We start from the raw sequence: 20,342 nt of genomic DNA on the forward strand, positions 1-20,342 counted from the left end.
GACTTTAGATTATTAAAAGGTATTGATTAAAAAGGCAACTTCATGAGCAATGTTGGAACGGACTATATGGAAAAATATATATGAAAAAAAAAAAAAAAAGAATCCCAATATTAATGATCCTAAAAATCTAAGAATGGTTGTTTTGATTCCAGAGAAGAGAGCAAACATTCTGCAGAAATAGTTATAGGAAATTAACTCACCTCCAAGATCAGTGACATCTATGGGCACCCATTGTGTAATTCCTTGCTGGCTGTAAGGTTTTCTAAAACACTGGTGAGGGTTCTGAATTTGAGCAGGATTGAGATACAGAGGATTGAGACCTCCTCCGTGCCATCCGCCTAAATGACTGGGTAGATGATGTGGGGGTGCGTCTCCATCCAGGCAGTGTTGTTGGGCCGAGTGCGCACTGAAGTGAGCGCCTCTTGAAAGAGGAGCAGACGTTGATCGTGGGCGGTCCAACGACATAGCATTGGAACTGTAGTTAGTCATAGGGGGTGCATAGCGCAGGTCAGACGTCATGTAGACAGGGGGTGTAGGGCCAGACTGCACACCAAAGCCAGAACCACCATGCCACTGTTGGGAGGCAAGGGATCTCGGATTCGTGCCATCGATACCTCCTTGCTGGTGTTGGACGTTAATGTTACTGGTGTAGCCTGAATCACCAACATATGCATAGTGATGAAGATCTGAGCAGTGCGTGGTTGGCCTATTGTCTGGTGGAAAGTCTTTAGTCCCTTGATTGAAATGACAGCTATTCTGACCGTGTGGGCCCAGAACATGGACCTGTTGGGTAGGATCAGGAGCTTTGAACTGAGTGGGATTAACCTCTGGGCTCATGGACGGCTCAAGAAAGTTTCCAGAATAGTCTTGAAAAGCGCCTGCACAGTCCTCTCTCGATTTGACTTGATCTTCCTGAGGGGTGGGACTGGCCCTGATGATGGTAGTGCTCAGCTCCATCGTGGTATTTTTCTAAGGAAGTCAAAAAGGTTTAACAGAATTACATCATGCCTATGCAATGCCATAGTATCCCTATATGTTGTCATGTTTTTAGAAAGAGCCTCTTTATATGCATTAGAAGAAATTAACTTTTTTGCATATAAAGGTTTATAATAAGTTTTATTAGATGTATTTGCAGTCACAAACAAAATGACTTTCAAATTCAATACAATCTGGTTTTACAAGTACAATGCTGTAAATTAATTACATACCGTAATTTCCGGACTATAGGCCGCTAGTTTTTTTCCCACGCTTTGAACCTCGCGGCTTAAACACTGACGCGGCTAATTTATGGATCATGATACTTGTGACTGTATATGGTGGCTTTGTGGAGCTAGGATGCTAGCATGGATGCAGCCGCCGGCGTAGACAGAACACAACTCAAAACACTTTAGAAAATAAAATAAAAGTTTACAACAATACAAATCCAGTCTTTTCAAGTTCTTTAGCTCACTGGTTTCAAACTAGCGTCTTTCTTCTATCTCGCTGTCTTCAATCTATCTAACGTTCTACCTGAACAGGAAGAACTACCTTATTTCTGATTGACTCTTGCAACTGTCTTAAAGCAACAGTGCACTTATCGTAACTGGCAAAACTAATAATATGCATCATCAGCATTGTATTACTTAATTTTAGCCTGTGTAAAGTTCATTTGTTTCAATGTACGGGTGGGCACCTGCGGCTTATAGGCATGTGCGGCTTATTTATGTTCAAAATAAATTTTAAAAAAAAATTATTTAGTGGGTGCGGCTTATATTCAGGTGCGCTCAATAGTCCGGAAATTACGGTACTTAAGCTGCAAGGTGAAATCTCTCCAAAAACACCCATAAGCAAAATACATTTTTCACCTTCATTCGAACACTTTTTTTCTTGAAATCCTTAAGATTTTCAGTGTACCACAAAAAGAGGAAGGGAATTGGGACTAGTTTCATAATTCCATTTTTGCCCAAAGTTTACCAACTACTTTGAAGAATAACAAACCTACCTTGTGATCTGGAGTATCATGTCCATCATTGATGGAGAGGTAAGTCAGTCGGCAAAAACTAAGATTGGAGTTGTTCTGGAGTAATTCTGGAGAAGGAGGGTCTCTGGGGGAGGTCTTCATGAGGTCCTCTGATGAGACCGGTGACAAAACTCTATAAGACATGGAAGAGCATACTGATCGTTCTACTGATACAAGACATGGAAGAGCATACTGATCGTTCACAAGACATATAAGAGCATACTGATCGTTCTACTGACACAAGACATACAAGAGCATACTGATCGTTCACAAGACATATAAGAGCATACTGATCGTTCAACTGATACAGGTCTACACACTAGGGATGGGCATTCAATTAAATCGATCGTCGGGAGAATTAACGATCGAATTGCGATTCATTTTTTTATATTACACTATTTAAAGGCTATATTAAAATGCAGTGAAAATAGAAAAAAAAAAAAACACAGCGTGTTTCCTCATTGAGATCATTATTACAATATGAACAACTCTCGTGGCAGTTAAACTGGATCCGCTCAATGGTTACACTTGAAAATATGCGCTGCTGTACTCTTAAGCAGCGGAGCCGACAGCTAGAAGCCGGTGCTCTTAAACACAACTGACCCTCGTTTTTTTTTATTATATATAACTAAATAATCTCACATTTTGAAATTCATTAATCTAGATTCATCGCGATAAAAAGTTAGTTTTTCTTCTAAAGACTAAATCTTATAAATTAACGAGTAATCACTTCAGACAGCGTGTATTTTAGACACTTGTTTAATTGTATTTTTTTCGTGCTCTCTCGCTCGACCATCTAACCTGGGACTGCTTTCTGTCGGGTGCTTTGCGTTAACTGCGTAAAAATATTTTATTGCATTAATCTCGGCCACAATAATCTCATAGATTAACGCGTTAACTTTGACAGCCCTAAAAGAAATAAATTACACGCACACTACGCAACAGAACATGCATTCGTTTTATCGATGAAAAAAAATAGTCAGAGGAAATTCTTAATGATCAATTAATCGATCATCGATTAATTATGCCTATCTCTACTACACACTGAACAAAAATACAAGTCATGTTTTGGACCCTTGTTCCACGAACTGAAAAGATCCTGTAATTTTTCTTTACCCACAAAAAGTGTTCATTCTCAAATTCTGTGCCCAAATCAATATATGTAGCCAGAGCAATGCATAGTTTACCACCAACTCAATACAATCTAGCATGTAAAATACAAAAGATGAGTAACTTTATTTCACAGAATGTGAATAATGGGGGCGCCTGGAAAAGATTCTTACCAAATGGGGATCCCTCCCTGGTCTAATTTGTGGCAGTTTAGGGGTCCTTGATATACAAGAGTTTGAGAACTGCTGTGCTAAATAATATTTGAACATGCCAATTACAGTGCTGTTTTATTTTTTTTAAGTGTATTCACCTTTAACTAAGAATAAAACTGACAAACAAATAGTGAAAGCTGGTTTACACAATGAAACAAATGACAGTAACACAATAGACAGGGTCTGGAGTTTACATTCGATATTAACAGATGAAGCGCTAACGCTTGCCGCACTGCTGTTGCTTGATTGAGATTCATTAACGTTATAGTCCCTCAGTAGCGCATCAACAACGTAACATTCCGGCAAAGTTATTGCATGCTGTGTGGACCTCAGTCTGAACAGGAAGAAAACTAAAGAAATGATCATCGACTTCCGGAAGTCTGCCCATCACAACCACCATCTCCCACTCCACATCAAAGGTGAATAGGTTGAGCGAGTTGCTGGGCCTAACGCTGACGGAGGAGTTGTCCTGGTACCAACACTACCTCCGGAAGCTGAAGAAAGAACATCTTCCTCAGAGACTACTGAGCAACTTCTACCGCTGCGCTATAGAGAGTGTGCTGACATACTGCCTGACCATATGGTTTTTCCAGTTGCACAAAGGCGGAGCAGGCAGCCATCCAGAGTTACTCCAGTTACTCCCGTCAGGGAAAAGGTTCAGATCCACCAAAGCACGCACCTCCAGAATGGCAAAGAGCTTCTATCCACATACAATAAGGCTTCTCAACAGCTTTATTTAGCAATGTATTAATTGCTATTTATTATTATTTAGCTGTGGCAGTTAGTGCGCACAGCAACTTTTTTTTTTTTTTTGCTGTCTGGTGCTGCCTCGTCTGTCTTGCTTGTGTGACGATGACAATACAATACTTTGAACTTGAGGCTGTGCTTGTGCAACACATCGGACAGACTGGTGCCGTTTCAGTTTGTACCAGAGTGTGTGTGTGCCTCATTAAGCAGGCCCTTCAGTATTCAGCCTTTAAATTTGTGAAGTTCTCCTCTCCACAGCTGCCAGTTTTTTCTGCCATGAATTGTACACCTTTGCAGAGCGTTACCATAAACAAAAATCCTGCGATCAATGGGACTCAATATGGAAATTATAAACTGATTCATTTGAATTGGCTGCAATAAATCATTATTAGCCACTGTACCAAATTAGAACTTTTTTCTGAAAATTACTGAAAAACAAGCAATTTTAGCCTCCTTGTCTAATATTCATGAAATTCCTTCTCTGACAATTACCAAATGAACACAATGCCACAATTAACAGGTCACAAAAAAACAATGTCTGTTTCTCCATTACAAGCCCTACGGAACTGGTTTGCGTCACAACAGTGAGCTTGCAACAGCACCTGATAGAGAAATATGAAACTCTGTCTTTAATTAAGTATGTATGTGTGTTAATCATATGCCTGTTTGTGAGTATTATATTAACCATCATAGCCCATGACCTGTTAAGTTTGGGCTGTATCAAGCAATGCATGGTTCATTTATGTCTTGCCGTAAGCAGCAAATGTCATCACATCACCATTTTAACACCTTGCCAGACGTCACAAATCCCATGTCAATTAAAAATCAGCATCATCATATATACCACGGCTGACATGAATTCCATGAACTGTGTAGGAGAGGAAGGTCAAAATGTAACACCTGTCAAAATGCACAAAATCCAAAATAACTTGGTTCCCATTGAGCATGGCTAACACAATGTATAAACGAAAGTTGTTCATATAGAGTGTCGGTGAAACTATATGCCAACCAAAAGACTCGTATGGAGACACACCCTGGACAAAGCCTCAGTCCGTGTCCTCTGTCCACCTTAACCACTGATGTGTGTGCCAAGTTTTATGAGTTTTTGCCCATTACCTATGCCTCTAAATTAGGGCTAAGTTAAATGAGGTCTACACAAGTCCTGAAAAAAAAAAATGATAAGAAACAATAGGGCCGTGCACCTCCAGTGGAGGCGCCCACCAGTGGACACCTCGGCTGCTCTGGCCATAATAATAATAATAATAATACAAAACTATGATTATATTCATAAAATTAAATGAAGTCAATCAGCAAGACAAATGCCGTTAAAAAAAAAAGATGCTTTTTGAAAGTTGTCACTTGAAGAGAGTTTAGCTACAAGATCCCAGGACAAGGAAAATGACTGCTGGCTTTTGCAGTCCCCCCCCGCCCCCACTATCAGTGAAGTCTTATATCAAATTAACCAAATCATTAACTTAAATGCATTTATCAATGCACCTTCTATAGAACTGCAAGAGTGGGACCCTTAAGAATAGAAAAAAAAAAAAAAAAAAAAAAAGTCAGTCAATAAAACTAACGTACATTGCAAAATATATTCTAAAAGAAACGTACCCCTCTCTGGTGTCGGAGGAGGCCTGGCTAGGGCTCGAGTGGGTCAGAGGAGAAGTGGAGGGCCTAAAGGAGGATGGTGGATGCGCAGACGGCGTGCTGTGCTCAGGAGATGACTTCAATGCATCTGCTAGACACACAAAATTACACACTGGAATTGGATATGGGTCATAATTGTATGTAAAAGATACAAGTTAACATATTTTACATTATATCAAAAACTGTTTAAACGAAACATTTACCATTACAGTATGGTGTGTCTGAATGTAAATTCTGTCAAGTCTTGTCTGACAAGCTAAAAAAAGAGCCTTATTGTCCGGAGTGACAATATTGCCACTCAGTTGCATAGATTTCTAGTACTCTCGAGTGAAGGGGATCACTGTTTGACCACCACAACTACTTTAAGTGCCACCAGAAGAGACGGTCATTACCTTTGATACTCACAGGAGCAGGAAAGATGCCTTGGGACGTCAGGATTCGGTCAGAGTCTATAAGCACCTTTGACTTTGCTGCTGATCCAGGCTTGCATTCTGCCAAAACTTCAGATTTGAGAGGGGGGGGCTCTCCAGTATTCTGCAAGTTGCAGTTCATGGAACTCAACATTTTTAAAGCAGTTGGTAAGCAGCTGCCCGCCTTAGGTTGAGCGATGGCACCTTTTCTCTCATCATCAGACTGAATCCCAGTGTCTAGTAGTTCATTCTCAACAGGAGGTTCCGCTATCTGATGGGAGACGTCTCGGCCGGCGGTCAAACCAAGAATGTCGACGCAGGACTGGGAAGCATCCACTTCGCTGTCACTGGCTGAAAGTTCAACTCTCTGGAGGTATTTCTCCATATCAGACACACTCATATTGCCTGCAATAGGGGTCTGTTGTGCTGCAGTCATGCTGCTCTTGAAGTGGCTCTTCTGCGACAGCTCAATGATCATAGCAGCAAGCTGGGCGGGGTCAGAGCTCACGGAGGCATTTGCAATGGCAGAGGCAATTGTGCTGATGCTTAGTTGTACACTATTATCATCACAATCCTTTTCCAACATAGCTGTGAGATTCAAATCCTGAGGGGGATGAAAGTTAGTTCAAAAGTAGGCATTGCAGCAGGTTTTCAAGTCACAGCTATTTTGTCTTTGAATTTCAATTTGGTCTTTATACACACACTAGGATGTGATGCTTACAATGACAATGAGATATCAGTTTTAACATCACATTCAGGCCACTGTCAACATTTACAGATTCAGGAGTGCGTACAAATACTGGAGTTGTTTTTAGTGCAAACGGACAGCTAGAGGACTGATGGGCAAGAAAAAGTGAATCTAAGCATGAAAAATAATGAATAAGGATACTTTACATGCAGATGCCATTGGCCTTCATGAACCTACCTTCACATTGTCCATGCCCATATTGTCCACCAGGGTCTTCTCCAAGTCATCTACTTTTGCAGAAAGTGAAGCTTATGAGTGATCAAATATAGTACAAGCCCCTGTAACTAATGCTGCATTCACATGTTAGCAAAGTGAGCAAAGCGAAGTTCTGGATTATTCTATGGAGGCAGGCAGGAATTACACAGAGGAGCAAAATAAGTGGGGAAAAGCCAAATTCAAACGAGGAGTGAATTTCGCCAAGTAACGATTGCGTTCATCGACGTCATAGGCTGTTTGAACAACAGAATAGTTCCTCAGTTTTCTGTCATTTATTTAGCCAAAAAGAACACCTTGGGGAAGGCAGGAAAGGGATCGCTATAGTCCCTTGTACATTCGATATTTAGCATAAATGAGCCATAAACAGAAGTGAACCGTTAGCGGACTCATCACAGCTTGTTAGTTCAGTCTGTTGGCCCCTTTTCACATACTACTTGGCCACAAAGAAAGCAATTCCTGATGCTTGCATGTGAATACAGCTTAAGTTGAAAGGTATTACATCAAATTCACAGATTCACATTGCTGCACTATGCATCTCCCAAATGAAAAAATATCGACTTAAAATGTCATACAAAAAGGAGGATCAAGATATCTAGATTAATATCCCACCTGCATTCATTGGCTCATCTGCGTCACTGAGCACGATGGTTTCACTGTGGAAGGAGCTTGAGGCGAAGTCTGAGGGTTGAATTAGAGGAAAGGGTTCCCTCTTCTCTGGAGATGTTATAATGTATCCAAATGAGGGCTAGAAATGTGAGAGCAAGGAACTCACTTCAAACTTCAGGATCATCAGCATGAAAAACCCCCAAGTGAAAATACCCCAAACTACCTTTAGAACAAAGCTATCCGACACGGTTACTGGCCCTCATGTTTAATGTTAGTGTTTCCACACCTGTGCTTTTCAGCTCAAGCTAGGGAGGCCCAGTGGAGTCACAGGCATGGGCTTGAGCCTGCATGGCCATACCTTTAAATGATCTTATCTTTTTATTTAGCTGAATGTTTGACACAAGAAGGTGGCCCTTACTGACATATAATGGAGCAATCTACTTTTTAAAAAGTACTTTATCTGATTGAATATCATCTTCACATTGCGCCTTCATCAAATAGTTCTGGATTTTTCTTGTGCGTACCACTCCAAATACAATAAGCATTTTTTGTCATTGTAACTCAATCTCAAATTTGCGCTCGTAAAAATGCCCAGGATATATTTCTCACAACACAAGCCCAAAACTACTTTTTTCAATCTATATTTAGTGGGAATTTTGGCAAACTATTTGCATGGTATTGTAGCTTAATGTGTGCCAAAGATGAAAATCTCCAGAAGGTTAATGACTCCAGGGATTAACTGAATGTATTACTGGACACTCGGGCATCATTGGAGGCTTTATCTTGATACAAAATAAAAAATAAATAAAAACACAGCTAAAATGGTTCAAAAGTCTAGTCAATGTACACATACACACCCGTTTAACAGCCTCCTCTTCATTTCCAAGCCAGCCAAGGGCTTCCGATCTTTGCTCGAAGAATTCCCCTAAAGACAGTCGTTGGTAGCTCTGATTTCCTCTCTCAAAGTCAGAAGAAATCTGGGAAGCCCTCATGAGAATATGACTGCTTGTGGGCAGCTTCCAGGAGGGATCTCCCATACCCAAGGTGGCATTAGGCTCCATCTGCTCCTCCTAGGAGAGAGAGAGAGAGAGAGAGAGAGAGAGAGAGAGAGAGAGAGAGAGAGAGAGACACATACAATGGCCTACCATTTACCAAAACAAGAAGTATTTCAGGACAACAGCCTACCATTTACCAAAACAAGAAGTATTTCAGGACAACACCCTACCATTTACCAAAATAATAAGTATTTCACTAAGAACACTGGTTTCAAAATTAAACGGAATGCATTATCACCTCAATTTAAATGAGCAACACTAAAAGACATTTAAATTTGCACTTAACCCTTTATATATTGATGTACCCAACCTAATTCTAGGATTTGAAGGATGTCTGGAGCACAGTTCTACAATTGGGGTTGAGATCTGTTTATGACCTTGCCATTGCAAAGGTGAAGGATTTGGGAAAGTTGGCAATTAGGAAATGGCTCGGTGTATTGCATTACAACTACTTTTGAACTGCTTGAGAAATGGATTTTGGACTTCAACTGAATAGGTTGGTGGAGGATATGAAAAGGCAAAGCCATGAGATTAATGAATTTAGGAATGTGGTGTTTAAAATATAGAATCCATGGGAGGTTCAACATTCATAAGGAGAAAATGAAGGAAAGGGAGGGAAATGTGTGGATGGGGTGCGTCAAAGCCTGGGGAAATGTGTGGATGGGGTGCGTCAAAGCCTGGGGAAATGTGTGGATGGGGTGCGTCAAAGCCTGAGGAAATGTGTGGATGGGGTGCGTCAAAGCCTGAGGAAATGTGTGGATGGGGTGCGTCAAAGCCTGGGGAAATGTGTGGATGGGGTGCGTCAAAGCCTGAGGAAATGTGTGGATGGGGTGCGTCAAAGCCTGAGGAAATGTGTGGATGGGGTGCGTCAAAGCCTGGGGAAATGTGTGGATGGGGTGCGTCAAAGCCTGAGGAAATGTGTGGATGGGGTGAGTCAAAGCCTGGGGAAATGTGTGGATGGGGTGCGTCAAAGCCTGAGGAAATGTGTGGATGGGGTGCGTCAAAGCCTGGGGAAATGCTTCATTTGCCAACAGAAAGAGGAATTCGGGTAAAGAAAGCAAATTAGTTGGTCTTCCACAGCATTCCTTGTTATCGCAATCACAGAATTCTATGTGACGCAAAAAAAAATCACAATTCTCTGTGACCGAACTGTTGGCAAATTATCTTTTCTGTTTGACCAATTAGCGGTTAACAATTGGCCATCTCAAAGCAACATGCTGCTGGTCTGGGACCTAAAGACTGGCTATATCAAGTACATTTGTAGCCTACTTTACTTGCCGAGTATACTTGGTGACTACCTGACTTTTGCTGAGTATTTTCAGAGTTTCTCTTCACTGAAAGGCATCGTGAGGTTGGCAGCCATACACCTCTTGTAAATCTAAAGCTTTTACATGCTGTTGCTTTAAAGCTTAAAATCATTCAAGTCAACTGTATTTGTTTAGGGCCCTTTAAAAGGACAGGAGTGTTTTCCAGTGGCGGTTAATAGATTGGTAATACATTTAGACAAGAACCTAGAAAATAAAAGGAGTGCCCTTGTCTAATAGCCTTATTTAATTTAATTACCTGTAGAAATCAACACTCTTAATAAATGGAAATGAAGGAGATGCAGACCTGAATGAATCTGTGCTCTTTCTCAAACACTTCTTGGTCCTCTGCGATTTTTTCAAAGGCATTACCTAAGTGCAAAAATTATACACGGATCAAGATACCTCTAGTCTTTTTTTTAAATAAATATACTGCAACACTGAAATCTCATCTTGGTTGAGAATTGCAACTTCTATACTTACTGCCGCCGACAAACTCTTCATTTTGGAAGTGGCTGCCTAGGTCCTTAGACGTATGGCTTCCCAGCTCTTTCTCGAAGGAGGAGTAGTAGGCCAGATCAGTCACCCACTTCCCTTCCTCGTTCTGATACACAACACTGGGTTTCTCATTTTCACCTTAAAGCAGAATGGAAATTACAAATGACAGACAGACAACACAAATATATCACAGTTATAAGTTAACTATTATTTTTCATAGCAGTGGATATTAGGGCTATCTGGGAAACTGCTTAATGAACCCAATATATTGTCACTGATCTCGTGATTAACCTTGATGGAACTCCACATCTTCGGGACAGTTGCTCCAACTTCCAACCTCCTCCTCCTCTTCATGAAAGCTTTGAGAGAGATATTTTGGATCCAATGAGGGGCCTGGGCCTGCAGAGTCCTCCTCACTGGCGCCACCTAGGGGTTCATGAGGTAAATAGGAGAGCCCATAGGCCCCTCTGTGTTTCTCCTGTGTGCCCAATATGCCAAGTTCATCTTCCACGTGTGGGTTCTGGAGCCCCTCAAAGAGGTGAAAACCACTCTGGTTGGTCTGTAATGTAGAGACGGCGCTTGCATCCTGCCCCAACAAAAAAATGAATACACTTAAAATTCCAAAAGTCCAAGAAATAGAAAATGAGAAGAAATACATTGTAAAATTGGTTGTGAAAGATTTTCATTATTCAGAACATTATTTATTTTGCTGTGAATAATGAAGGAAGCAATCTTCCAGAAGCCCAGAAAGATGCACTGCAGTGACAAAATGTTCCGATGTTTAGTTCAATGTACACTTCAAATAATTGTTCAGTTGTTAAATTGACTGCCGTCATTAAAAGAAACACATGAACACCATGATTCCTTTAAGTGTTTGTGTCGGTGGCCGGCAGCCGCCGTGAAGGATGGATTGCCATGAAGGAAATGGTTTATGTCAATTCTATTGTAAAGTTGCCATGATAAAGTAACGCTAATAAAAGAAGGGTCAAAATTCTTTAGTTGAACTACCATGAATAGACAGTGTTTATTTGGCAATATTAATTGAAGTTCTACTGCTGGTTTACGGCCAAGAAGTGGGTTTACTTGACAATCAAATGGCCCAACACACCAAAATGAAAATCGACAAACAGGATCATTCTCTCCTCAGCTTTCAAAAGGGTTTACAAATGAGGTTTAAGCCAAAATGTGGATAGAGGCACTCACTGCTGAGACATCCTGGCCATCTACCTGGCCTCTCTGCATGACTGGGGGCACCATCGCGTTAAAGTACAGTTCCAGCTCATCATGAAGATGACCAGCATCCACATCCTCCTCTAAAGAAAGGGTTAATACATAAGAAATCTACATAAAACATGATTTAATGCTAGCTGGTATGCACATTTTAAAAACTCATTAGAAAGACAACTTATTTTTAAATGATTGCATTCATGCCATTGCCATCTCTCCTCCATGGTCATAGCCTCCGACATGTGGCCAAGCAAGCACATGCACACAAAAGCAACTAATAAACCTAATCGCACAAAAGTGACTACTAGATGGCAGTATGGAAACTTTCCAGTAATGTTCTGGAAACATTTAATACCATTACACCCAAACACACAAAAACCTACAAATGAAAAGACAATCCCACACTTGAGGCAAGGGACTAGAAAGCAGACCTGTCAGTCCTGTGGTGGAGACATGAGGTCTTATTTTGGACACCGTGGAGGCAGCAACGGGTATCCCCAAAGTTGGGCTGAGGGTCAGGTCCCCCAATGAAGACTGGTCACTGTAGCTGCTTGATATGCTTGGAAACGACTCATCCGCAAGATTTATGTTTTCCATTTCCAACTGTAAGGGAACACAGACATTAATGTTAAAATATAACGTTATAACCGGAAACCGCTTGTTTTCGCCACTGAGATGCTCATGTTATTATAAGTGTCTGTCAACATGGAGGGCCCCTATCTACAGAGATATGCATGCGTTTGTTTACCTCAGTAACTGTAAAGAAACGGTTTCTACAATCATTTCCCTAACGAAACAGAAACTTCACCGCATTTAAAATGCAAACACTAAAAACAACAAACTTCCAGTCGGCTTGCATTACTCTATTTAGAGTCGAGTTAAATTGACATCACTGGGTGAGCTAATTGCGTTAGCTAGCAAAGTTGTCCAAAATAGGTCCGCTTCCTTCAAGTGGCTTTAGCTAGCTATTCAGGTAGGTAGCAAACGGACTAGTTCAACTGTAGCAAAATCAAGTTCGTATGTCTTCACAAATGTTTGACAGAAAGCTACTTAACGCCGTGCAAAAGTATCCACACAATGTTGCCTTCACTTGCCATGTGCATTTGCTGGCTAACATAGAATTATGATTGAAAAGTTAAAGCTAAAGTAAGTGTGGCTAACTTCAGCCACGTTAACTGATAACAACATTTGAAACGGGAACTTTAAAGGAATGGCCATGGCTACAATATGAAATAACTTGCTAATGTTAAGTATAGATAACTTACAACATGATATCCAAACGTACTCCCATGTATGTGGTTAAAAAACGCAAGTTGGCAAACTCCGAGAACCAAATACTACAAATAAGTAAGCGTTAGTAAAGAATAACTGCTAGCATAGCTAAATAACTAAAGTCCACCGATGTCTCTGCTAACGTGAAATCAGACATCATAACGTGACATGGATATTCGTTTACATCATGAACTTTTAGCTAACCAAAGCCTCTTTCCGTGGCCACTAAAACTGTGCAAAGACACCAAAATATCAGATAAATTATATTACAAAGACAGCTTTAGCTCAGCCGCCAAAATATTCAAACAATCCCGGCTTTCTCTCTCAGTGACTTACCGTATTCCTTAAGAGAAAAACTCATACAGCCGTCCACTGCAGGTTATATTTTGATGTTTGCTTGTTAGATAATTGCTAGCAAGTCTGCCTAAACGTCACTATATGGGGGTGGGGCCTGTCGGACTTCTTGTAATGTCATTGGATCATTATGGAGGGCAGACACGCTGCGTTCGAGACAACTCGGAGGTCGTTTTTGAATTTTGACAGGCACACACATTGCCTTTTCATTCACGTTGTCATACAGCCAACGTATTTTTCTCTTATATATTGAACAATGTCCAACTCGAGTTCTCTATGAAAAAGAACCATAGGCCTAGTAACCTACTTCTATAAGATTTCAAATGACGGGACTCAATGAAGTCCATCGATTAACTTCGAGTTTTGCACTCGGAGCGGCAACTCCAACTAGCCTTCCACAACAATTGTCTCGAGTAGGAACTGGGTGGAAAGAGTTCCGAGTTCTGGTGAATGTGGCATTACGTTACCGTAAAATACTGGCCAGGTCTTCCAAAACATTCATCTGAACCATTTCCTATGGAGGATTATCGGGGCCATAACTAAATAAATACATAAATAAATAAATAAATGAATGGTTAAATACTTGGATAAATACATAATTAGATAACAAAATGAATAAAATGAGACACTAAATATATGAATGTTACATGTACTCGTGTGTGTATATATATATATATATATATATATATATATATATATATATATATGTATATATATTTACGTTTTCATGTGTTCACATTTATTTATTTATACTTACATTTATTTATTTATACTTACATTTATCCACAGTGTAACTTGCTGCAGCAAAATAAATCTGTCGTCCCCTGTCAACTAGTCAGGGGGCGGGTTAAAACCTCTGATTGGTGGTTCAACTTGAATCGACTGCTTTTGACTAATTCAAGATGGCAGGCACCCGGTAATGAAATGTTGGCTGTAGCTGAGGAGATGGAGGCAACTGACAATTCACATTGTTTTTAAAATCATATTGAGGGCTTCGCTGAAATTATATCAACGATATCGGCCCTGACTGACACAGACATAGATGAAAATGTGTTCACGATCCTCAGCGAGATGGTACAGCAGATGAGGCTGCAGAGTGAGACAATACAGGCGATAAACCCTGGAGGTGGCTGGAGGCTATGCTAAGCAGAGTTGGTTAGCTGGTTGTTCAGTTAGTAATGCGTTTTTTTGGTTCCCCTGTCTTGTTGCTCCAAAGTCCTGGGTCTGAAACACTCTGGATTACAACGGGAATAAGGGATCTAAAGCACTTTACTGAAAAATGTAAAAGCATGAATCTGGCCTTAGCCATCTAAATAACAGCCTGAAGCTAAACCTCTAGCAGTTGGACGAAGGGTACCGAATTGGCATTCGAAAACATGTAGTATCATCCAGTGTTTCTGAATTTATTTTGCTCTAAACCTCTAGTATAACCCAGTGTTTCTGAATCTATTCTGCTCTAAACTACTGGTATCATCCAGTCTTTCTCACTCTATTCTGCTCTAAACCTCTACACCCTGTGTTTTTTTAATCTACTCTGTTTTAAACTTCTTGTACACAAGGTTTCTGAATCTAGTCTACTCTAAACCTCTACTACCCAATGTTTAAACCTCTGGAACCCAACTGTTGAGAGTAGATAAGTGTATGAATGTATGTATGTAATTATATTTGTCCAGCAGGAGGCACTGTTGCACTGACTTTTTTCTTTTTTTTTGCTATTTAAACCGCACTGCCCAACTGCGCCCCCCGAAAAAAAAAAATCACCAGCCGCCACTGACTATTACTACTAGAAATACTACTACTACTAGTAGTAGACGAGTTGAGGGCCTCTTCAATTAAGGATGCAGCCTCACGCAGCAGCTGAGGGTATGTCTTCTGGGACATTCTGGTATCTTGGTTTATTTAAATAATGCTCAATAACTTTCATTAAACTAAATCTGGCGCTTGGCATCCATACCTGCCATTCGGTATCCCTCTGGATCGAAGAGAGCTTGATCGACTGGTTGAGCCTGCCTTGTGTGTAATACTGTTCATTCACCAATCAGAGGCTTTAACCCGCCTCCTGACTTGGTGACGGGGGACGACAGATTTATTTTGCTGCAGCAAGTTACACCGTGGATAAATGTAAGTATAAATAAATAAATGTGAACACATGAAAACGTAAATATATATATATATACACACGAGTAACATTTATATATTTAGTGTCTCATTTTATTCATTTTGTTGAATGTAACTGCTGAAGTGCAAGTTAAGCGCTAGTCAGGTGCCAGTTAGGAGGGGAGGTGCTCTCTGAAGAGTTGGGTCTTCAAAAGCTTCTTGAAGGTAGAGAGGGACGCCCCTGCTCTGGTAGTACTAGGCAGTTCGTTCCACCAACGTGGAACTACAAATGAAAATAGTCTGGATTGCCGTGCTTGCACGGACGGCAGTGCCAAACGACGCTCACTAGACGAGCGCAGCGTCCTCGGTGTAACATTTGCCCTTACAAGAGCATTTAGGTAGGTGGGAGCAGAACCAGCAAGCACTCTGTAGCAGGGGCGGCTTGTCCATAAGGGCGATTGGGGCGACGCACTGCGTAGAGAAAAAAAAAAAAAAAACCTCCTGATGTATAAACGCAATATCCCTGTAAGTCGCGTAAATTTAAATTTAATATTTTTTTTTCTGTCGGATTCTACCACTAGACCGTCTGATCTGCCTCTGTATGTCATTGTCGAATCAGGTAATAGTCGTTCAGTCAGCCTAAAGTCGTGCTTCAAATGGCCCCGCCCCTTCTGGGGCAATTTGGGGCGAAATGAAAATCGCCCCAGACCTCTCCCATTGACTCCCATGTTAAATCCATTTTTTTCACAAAACAGAGCTCTCAATGCATTCTCTATGGCTTCCGGGAGGGCTCGCCCCTCCTGGTCTTGTCATAAGTAGTGGACGTAAAAGCCTATACGAACGTCATAGTTCAGTGCGATAATTCGATTCGCTCTTTGACAGAAACTCCTTTTTAGTCGGCGTACTAATGAAGATAAATTGACAACAAAACAATTAGGACTTCCTAGACCAAATGTATCCATTCAACAGGTTTCTACAAAGGGAGGGAAATCCTACATCCAAGAATTGGAACGAAAGAAAATCGCGGTCGTGAACGCGGTGTGTATTTCATATACCACTGTCAGTTTTCATAGGTTTCACAGTGTGTTTCTGAAACACTGAATCATTTTTTATATGATGACTTATTTTGCTTTTGTAAGCCAATACTTTCAAGATCAGTAAATAAATATAGTTGGTTTTGACTTATGTTACCCCTTCCTTATGATGTTACTGGACATATCATGTGTCCTGTTAAGCTATGTTACATCATACAACATTTGAGACACGTGGATAATGAAAAAGTGGGATCATTTAATGTGGAGCCACATCATGTTTGCTTATGAAGGCTCCTGGATGCAACTTTCTTCCATAGCTTTCCACATGTAACTTGCTACTCTAGCTATGTAGCAAGAGGGGACATATTACTGTTGTGTGCTGCCAATAGTGGACAAAAAGGTATTTCTGTATGAGTTAATAAGCTAACTTAAATGTACCTACTGAATGGGTCGCCTTAATCATTATCAAAAAAATTGCCCCCCCTGAGAATTTTTTCAGGAGCCGCCACTGCTCTGTAGGCAAGCATAAGTGATTTCATTAATTTATTTATGTATTTATTTAGTTATGGCCCCGATAATCCTCCATATGTGTCAGGTTAATCACGCGAAAGTGGAGGTGAAATCACGGCTGGCAGATGACTCGGCCACTGCGGGAGGTTCAGGTTGTGTGGTGCCTGATTGCTCTGCAGTGAAGCTGTGCAGCTCTGGTGCCAATGAACAGGTCAGTGGAAGCTATGGGCCTTTCATTACCGATGGTTTCATTTCACTTGTTGACAGTTCGAATAAGATACCTGTTAAAATATTACGTGACACTGGCGCTACAGAGAGTTTTGTGGCGGAGACCGCTTTGCCATTTTCTATCAATTCTAGCATTGGAAAGGGTGTTCTGATTCGGGGCATGGGTATGCAGACTATGTCTGTCCCTTTGCATAAAATCATGTTGAATTCCGATCTTGTGCGAGGGGAGGCGGTTGGGGCAGTTCGCCCGGTATTGCCAGTGCCGGGGGTTGATGTCATCTTGGGAAATCATCTAGCCAGGGATAAAGTGTGGGCCAGTGGGCCAGCCCCACCGATCCATCAAGCCTATGGAGGTTACTGGGCCAGACGATTACGCTGCAGGATTCCCAGATGTTTTCACGGCCGGCGTAGTGAGTAGTGCACAGAGTCACGCACAGACGGTGGAAGGGGCGTCTGGGTTGTCAAAAGCTAGGAATAAGATCATCCAAATGCCGGGATTGCCTAATTCGTTCGATCAGGGTGATTTTATTGCTGCACAGAACGAAGACGCAGGGAAAATGTTTGTGGGACGATTGCGTGGGGACACTAGTAAGAAGGATTTTAAAGATTATTTCTCCAAGTTTGGAGATGTTACTGACTGTTCCATTATAATGGACCAACACACAGGAAGATCAAGAAGATTTGGTTTTATCCGGTTCAAAGAGGCTTCAAGTGTTGACAAAGTGCTAGAGCAAGAAGAACACAGGCTTGATGGGCGACAGATTGACCCAAAGAGGGCAATGGCAATGAAAAAAAGAATCAGACAAAAGGAGAGGGTTTGTCTTTATCACTTTCCAAGAAGAGGAGCCATTTGAAAAGATCCTGGAGAGGAAATTCCACGATGTGAGTGGGTCTTCAGCAACAAAGGGCAAAGAAGGACTGTGAGATAAAAAAATGCCCTTCTGTTTCTCTGGCCCTGACCATCTTAAACTGCTTTTTAGGTACCAAGATTGCTGAGGGTCAGGAGGTGGAGTGGCTGTAGAGGGAGAGGTGCTGATGGTGTGAATGGGGGGTCATACCAACTGGTCCCAGTGTGAGTGTTGTATGGTTGTCAGAGTGGATGTGACAGTTTGGCTGAGGATGGTGAATAAAGTGTTTTGTCATATTTGAGGGTTTATATTTGTGGGCTTTAGTTGAAGGTTATTTGGATGTATGCTAAATGACAGAATCCCATCTCGATGGGCTTCTGTTTTAAGGGGGGGGGGGGGGGGGGATATGTGACGGCCCAGCTAACCCCGACCATGGGCAGATGGGAATATTGGTTTCCACCGGCTGGGGGCTCGGGCCCTGATTCGCTCGCTGGAGGTGGAGGAGAGGGCAGGAGGGCCAGAGGCAGCGGCCCTGAGAGAGGAGCTGCTGCAGCTCAGCCTGCAGTCTGGAGTCAGCAGCACACACACCGCCTTCATCGCCATCCACAAGGGCAGCGGACAGGCTGTGAAGGGACCACTGCTCCGCAGAACCATACCAACCCCAAGTTTCAGTGGGTCTCTTTCTTTGCCTGTGTGTCTTCTGATACCACAGTGATTCTATGCTGAAGAAAATAACTTACAGGTTCTTCTGTTACATTTTATTTCAGTTTTTTTTTTTGCCAGGGAGGTCTGGTTTTGGTGGACCTATGGCCATGTGCTCTTCAATGGGACCAATGGTTCCTATAGGTAGAATGTCCCCAAGGCCACCTAGGAGTGGAATGAGTGCAATGGATAGTCGTAAGTGTTCAGCCTGTTGTGGTATTATCTCGTCTCAGTTGTAATACGCTCCACACATATCATAAGTTCGCCCACCTGATCCATTTCCAGGGTCTTGCTTTGCTCCATACATTTGTCTGTCGCAGTGTGTTTGTAGATGCACTGTTGTACTGATTTAGCAAAGCTGAAAAGACGAGTCAAGGACAAAAGCTATTTTTAAATACATTGTGCTCCTGTAGTCCATGTAAAAGTATGTGTGTATCTAAATACTGTCTCTGAATTGTTATTGTATGAATGGATTCAGATTTATTTTTATATTTACATTTAATCATGTAGCAGAGACGTTTGACATGGAAGGCCGTGCTATGCTGGATGGCGAAGGCGGGTTTGATGTCCAAGGTACAATCTTTAATTCAGTCAATTGTTTGATGTATATTTTCCACATATAATTTCTGTAACATTCATTTTTGTTTATCTTGCTGCCTATTTTCATCTGAATTAATGTGTCTCACAGATCCCCTCCTTCAGCTGATCTCTCTCCAGAAAGCCACGGGGTCATGGGAAATGGACTCCTCAATGGCTAAAGTGTTGGAGAAGTCAGATGACGAGTTGGCCAAACTGATGCCCTTGGGGGTAAAAAGTGCTCTTATATTAATCATCTCAACAAGCCAAAGAGCTACAGCAATCATAGAATCATTTTAGGAATGTTGAACCTAGTTATGCATCCTGTCCATAAAATAGATGCACGGTATACATGACATCATTCAGTCATGTTTTTGTGTTGAGGACTGCACCCCTCTGGACATCATGTTCAGTTTAAAATTAGGTGACACATTGGTTTTGATGTAAAAGGTGTTTGTAGATTTTCCATGTCTAACCGCAAAACTGAATAGTGAGTTGCCCAGGCGTCAAATTAGAATCACAGTTGTGTTTACCTCCCCATCACATGACCAGCACCAACAAAATGTATTTGAGGATGTTTATAAAAAAAACAGTTACCAACAAAAAATACCTTTTAAAAATAGTAAAATGTCACTGTTGTGATTGGTCAAGAGGTGTTGCAAGGGAATTATTTGTGTCTACTCTCATGCATTCATTGGCACAGGAAGATATTCAAGTTAAATTTAAGAATATAAAAAATAGAATATATTTTTATATTCTAAAATTGATCGACAGCGTGTATGCTTGTTTGTGTGTGTATGTTTGATTGTGTAGGAGGGATTATGTTCAGGAAACATTCGAGAAATGCGTTCCGGCTAAATTAAACGACCCTGTGTGATTCACACACACTGTCAGTTCTCTTGTAGCCTAATTGATATTCTATATTCTCATTGATATTCATTA

At 41.3% G+C, this 20,342-nt stretch overlaps 1 protein-coding gene across 3 annotated transcripts in view; it reads right to left on the reverse strand.

The window, feature by feature from the left end:
* The window catches only part of cep192 (centrosomal protein 192), a 44,112-nt gene extending 30,619 nt beyond the window's left edge, over window positions 1-13,493 (reverse strand). Inside the window, exons 1-13 of one of the 3 annotated variants that reach the window (XM_042709201.1) lie at window positions 13,388-13,493; window positions 12,211-12,382; window positions 11,756-11,865; window positions 10,844-11,138; window positions 10,538-10,690; window positions 10,362-10,426; window positions 8,553-8,765; window positions 7,699-7,834; window positions 7,051-7,100; window positions 6,108-6,729; window positions 5,680-5,803; window positions 1,982-2,132; window positions 201-969 (exon numbers count right to left, since the gene is read on the reverse strand). In XM_042709201.1, coding sequence (XP_042565135.1) covers window positions 201-969; window positions 1,982-2,132; window positions 5,680-5,803; window positions 6,108-6,729; window positions 7,051-7,100; window positions 7,699-7,834; window positions 8,553-8,765; window positions 10,362-10,426; window positions 10,538-10,690; window positions 10,844-11,138; window positions 11,756-11,865; window positions 12,211-12,376 — 2,854 coding nt within the window. In that variant the 5' untranslated portion in view covers window positions 12,377-12,382; window positions 13,388-13,493. Of the gene's footprint in view, window positions 1-200; window positions 970-1,981; window positions 2,133-5,679; window positions 5,807-6,107; window positions 6,730-7,050; window positions 7,101-7,698; window positions 7,835-8,552; window positions 8,766-10,361; window positions 10,427-10,537; window positions 10,691-10,843; window positions 11,139-11,755; window positions 11,866-12,210; window positions 12,383-13,044 lie in introns of all 3 variants that reach the window. The other 2 variants (XM_042709199.1, XM_042709200.1) reach the window with 2 other exon arrangements.
* Window positions 13,494-20,342: the final 6,849 nt, after the last annotated feature.

Source organism: Clupea harengus, chromosome 11 (assembly GCF_900700415.2).
Source record: "Clupea harengus chromosome 11, Ch_v2.0.2, whole genome shotgun sequence".
NCBI classification, from domain to species: domain Eukaryota; kingdom Metazoa; phylum Chordata; class Actinopteri; order Clupeiformes; family Clupeidae; genus Clupea; species Clupea harengus.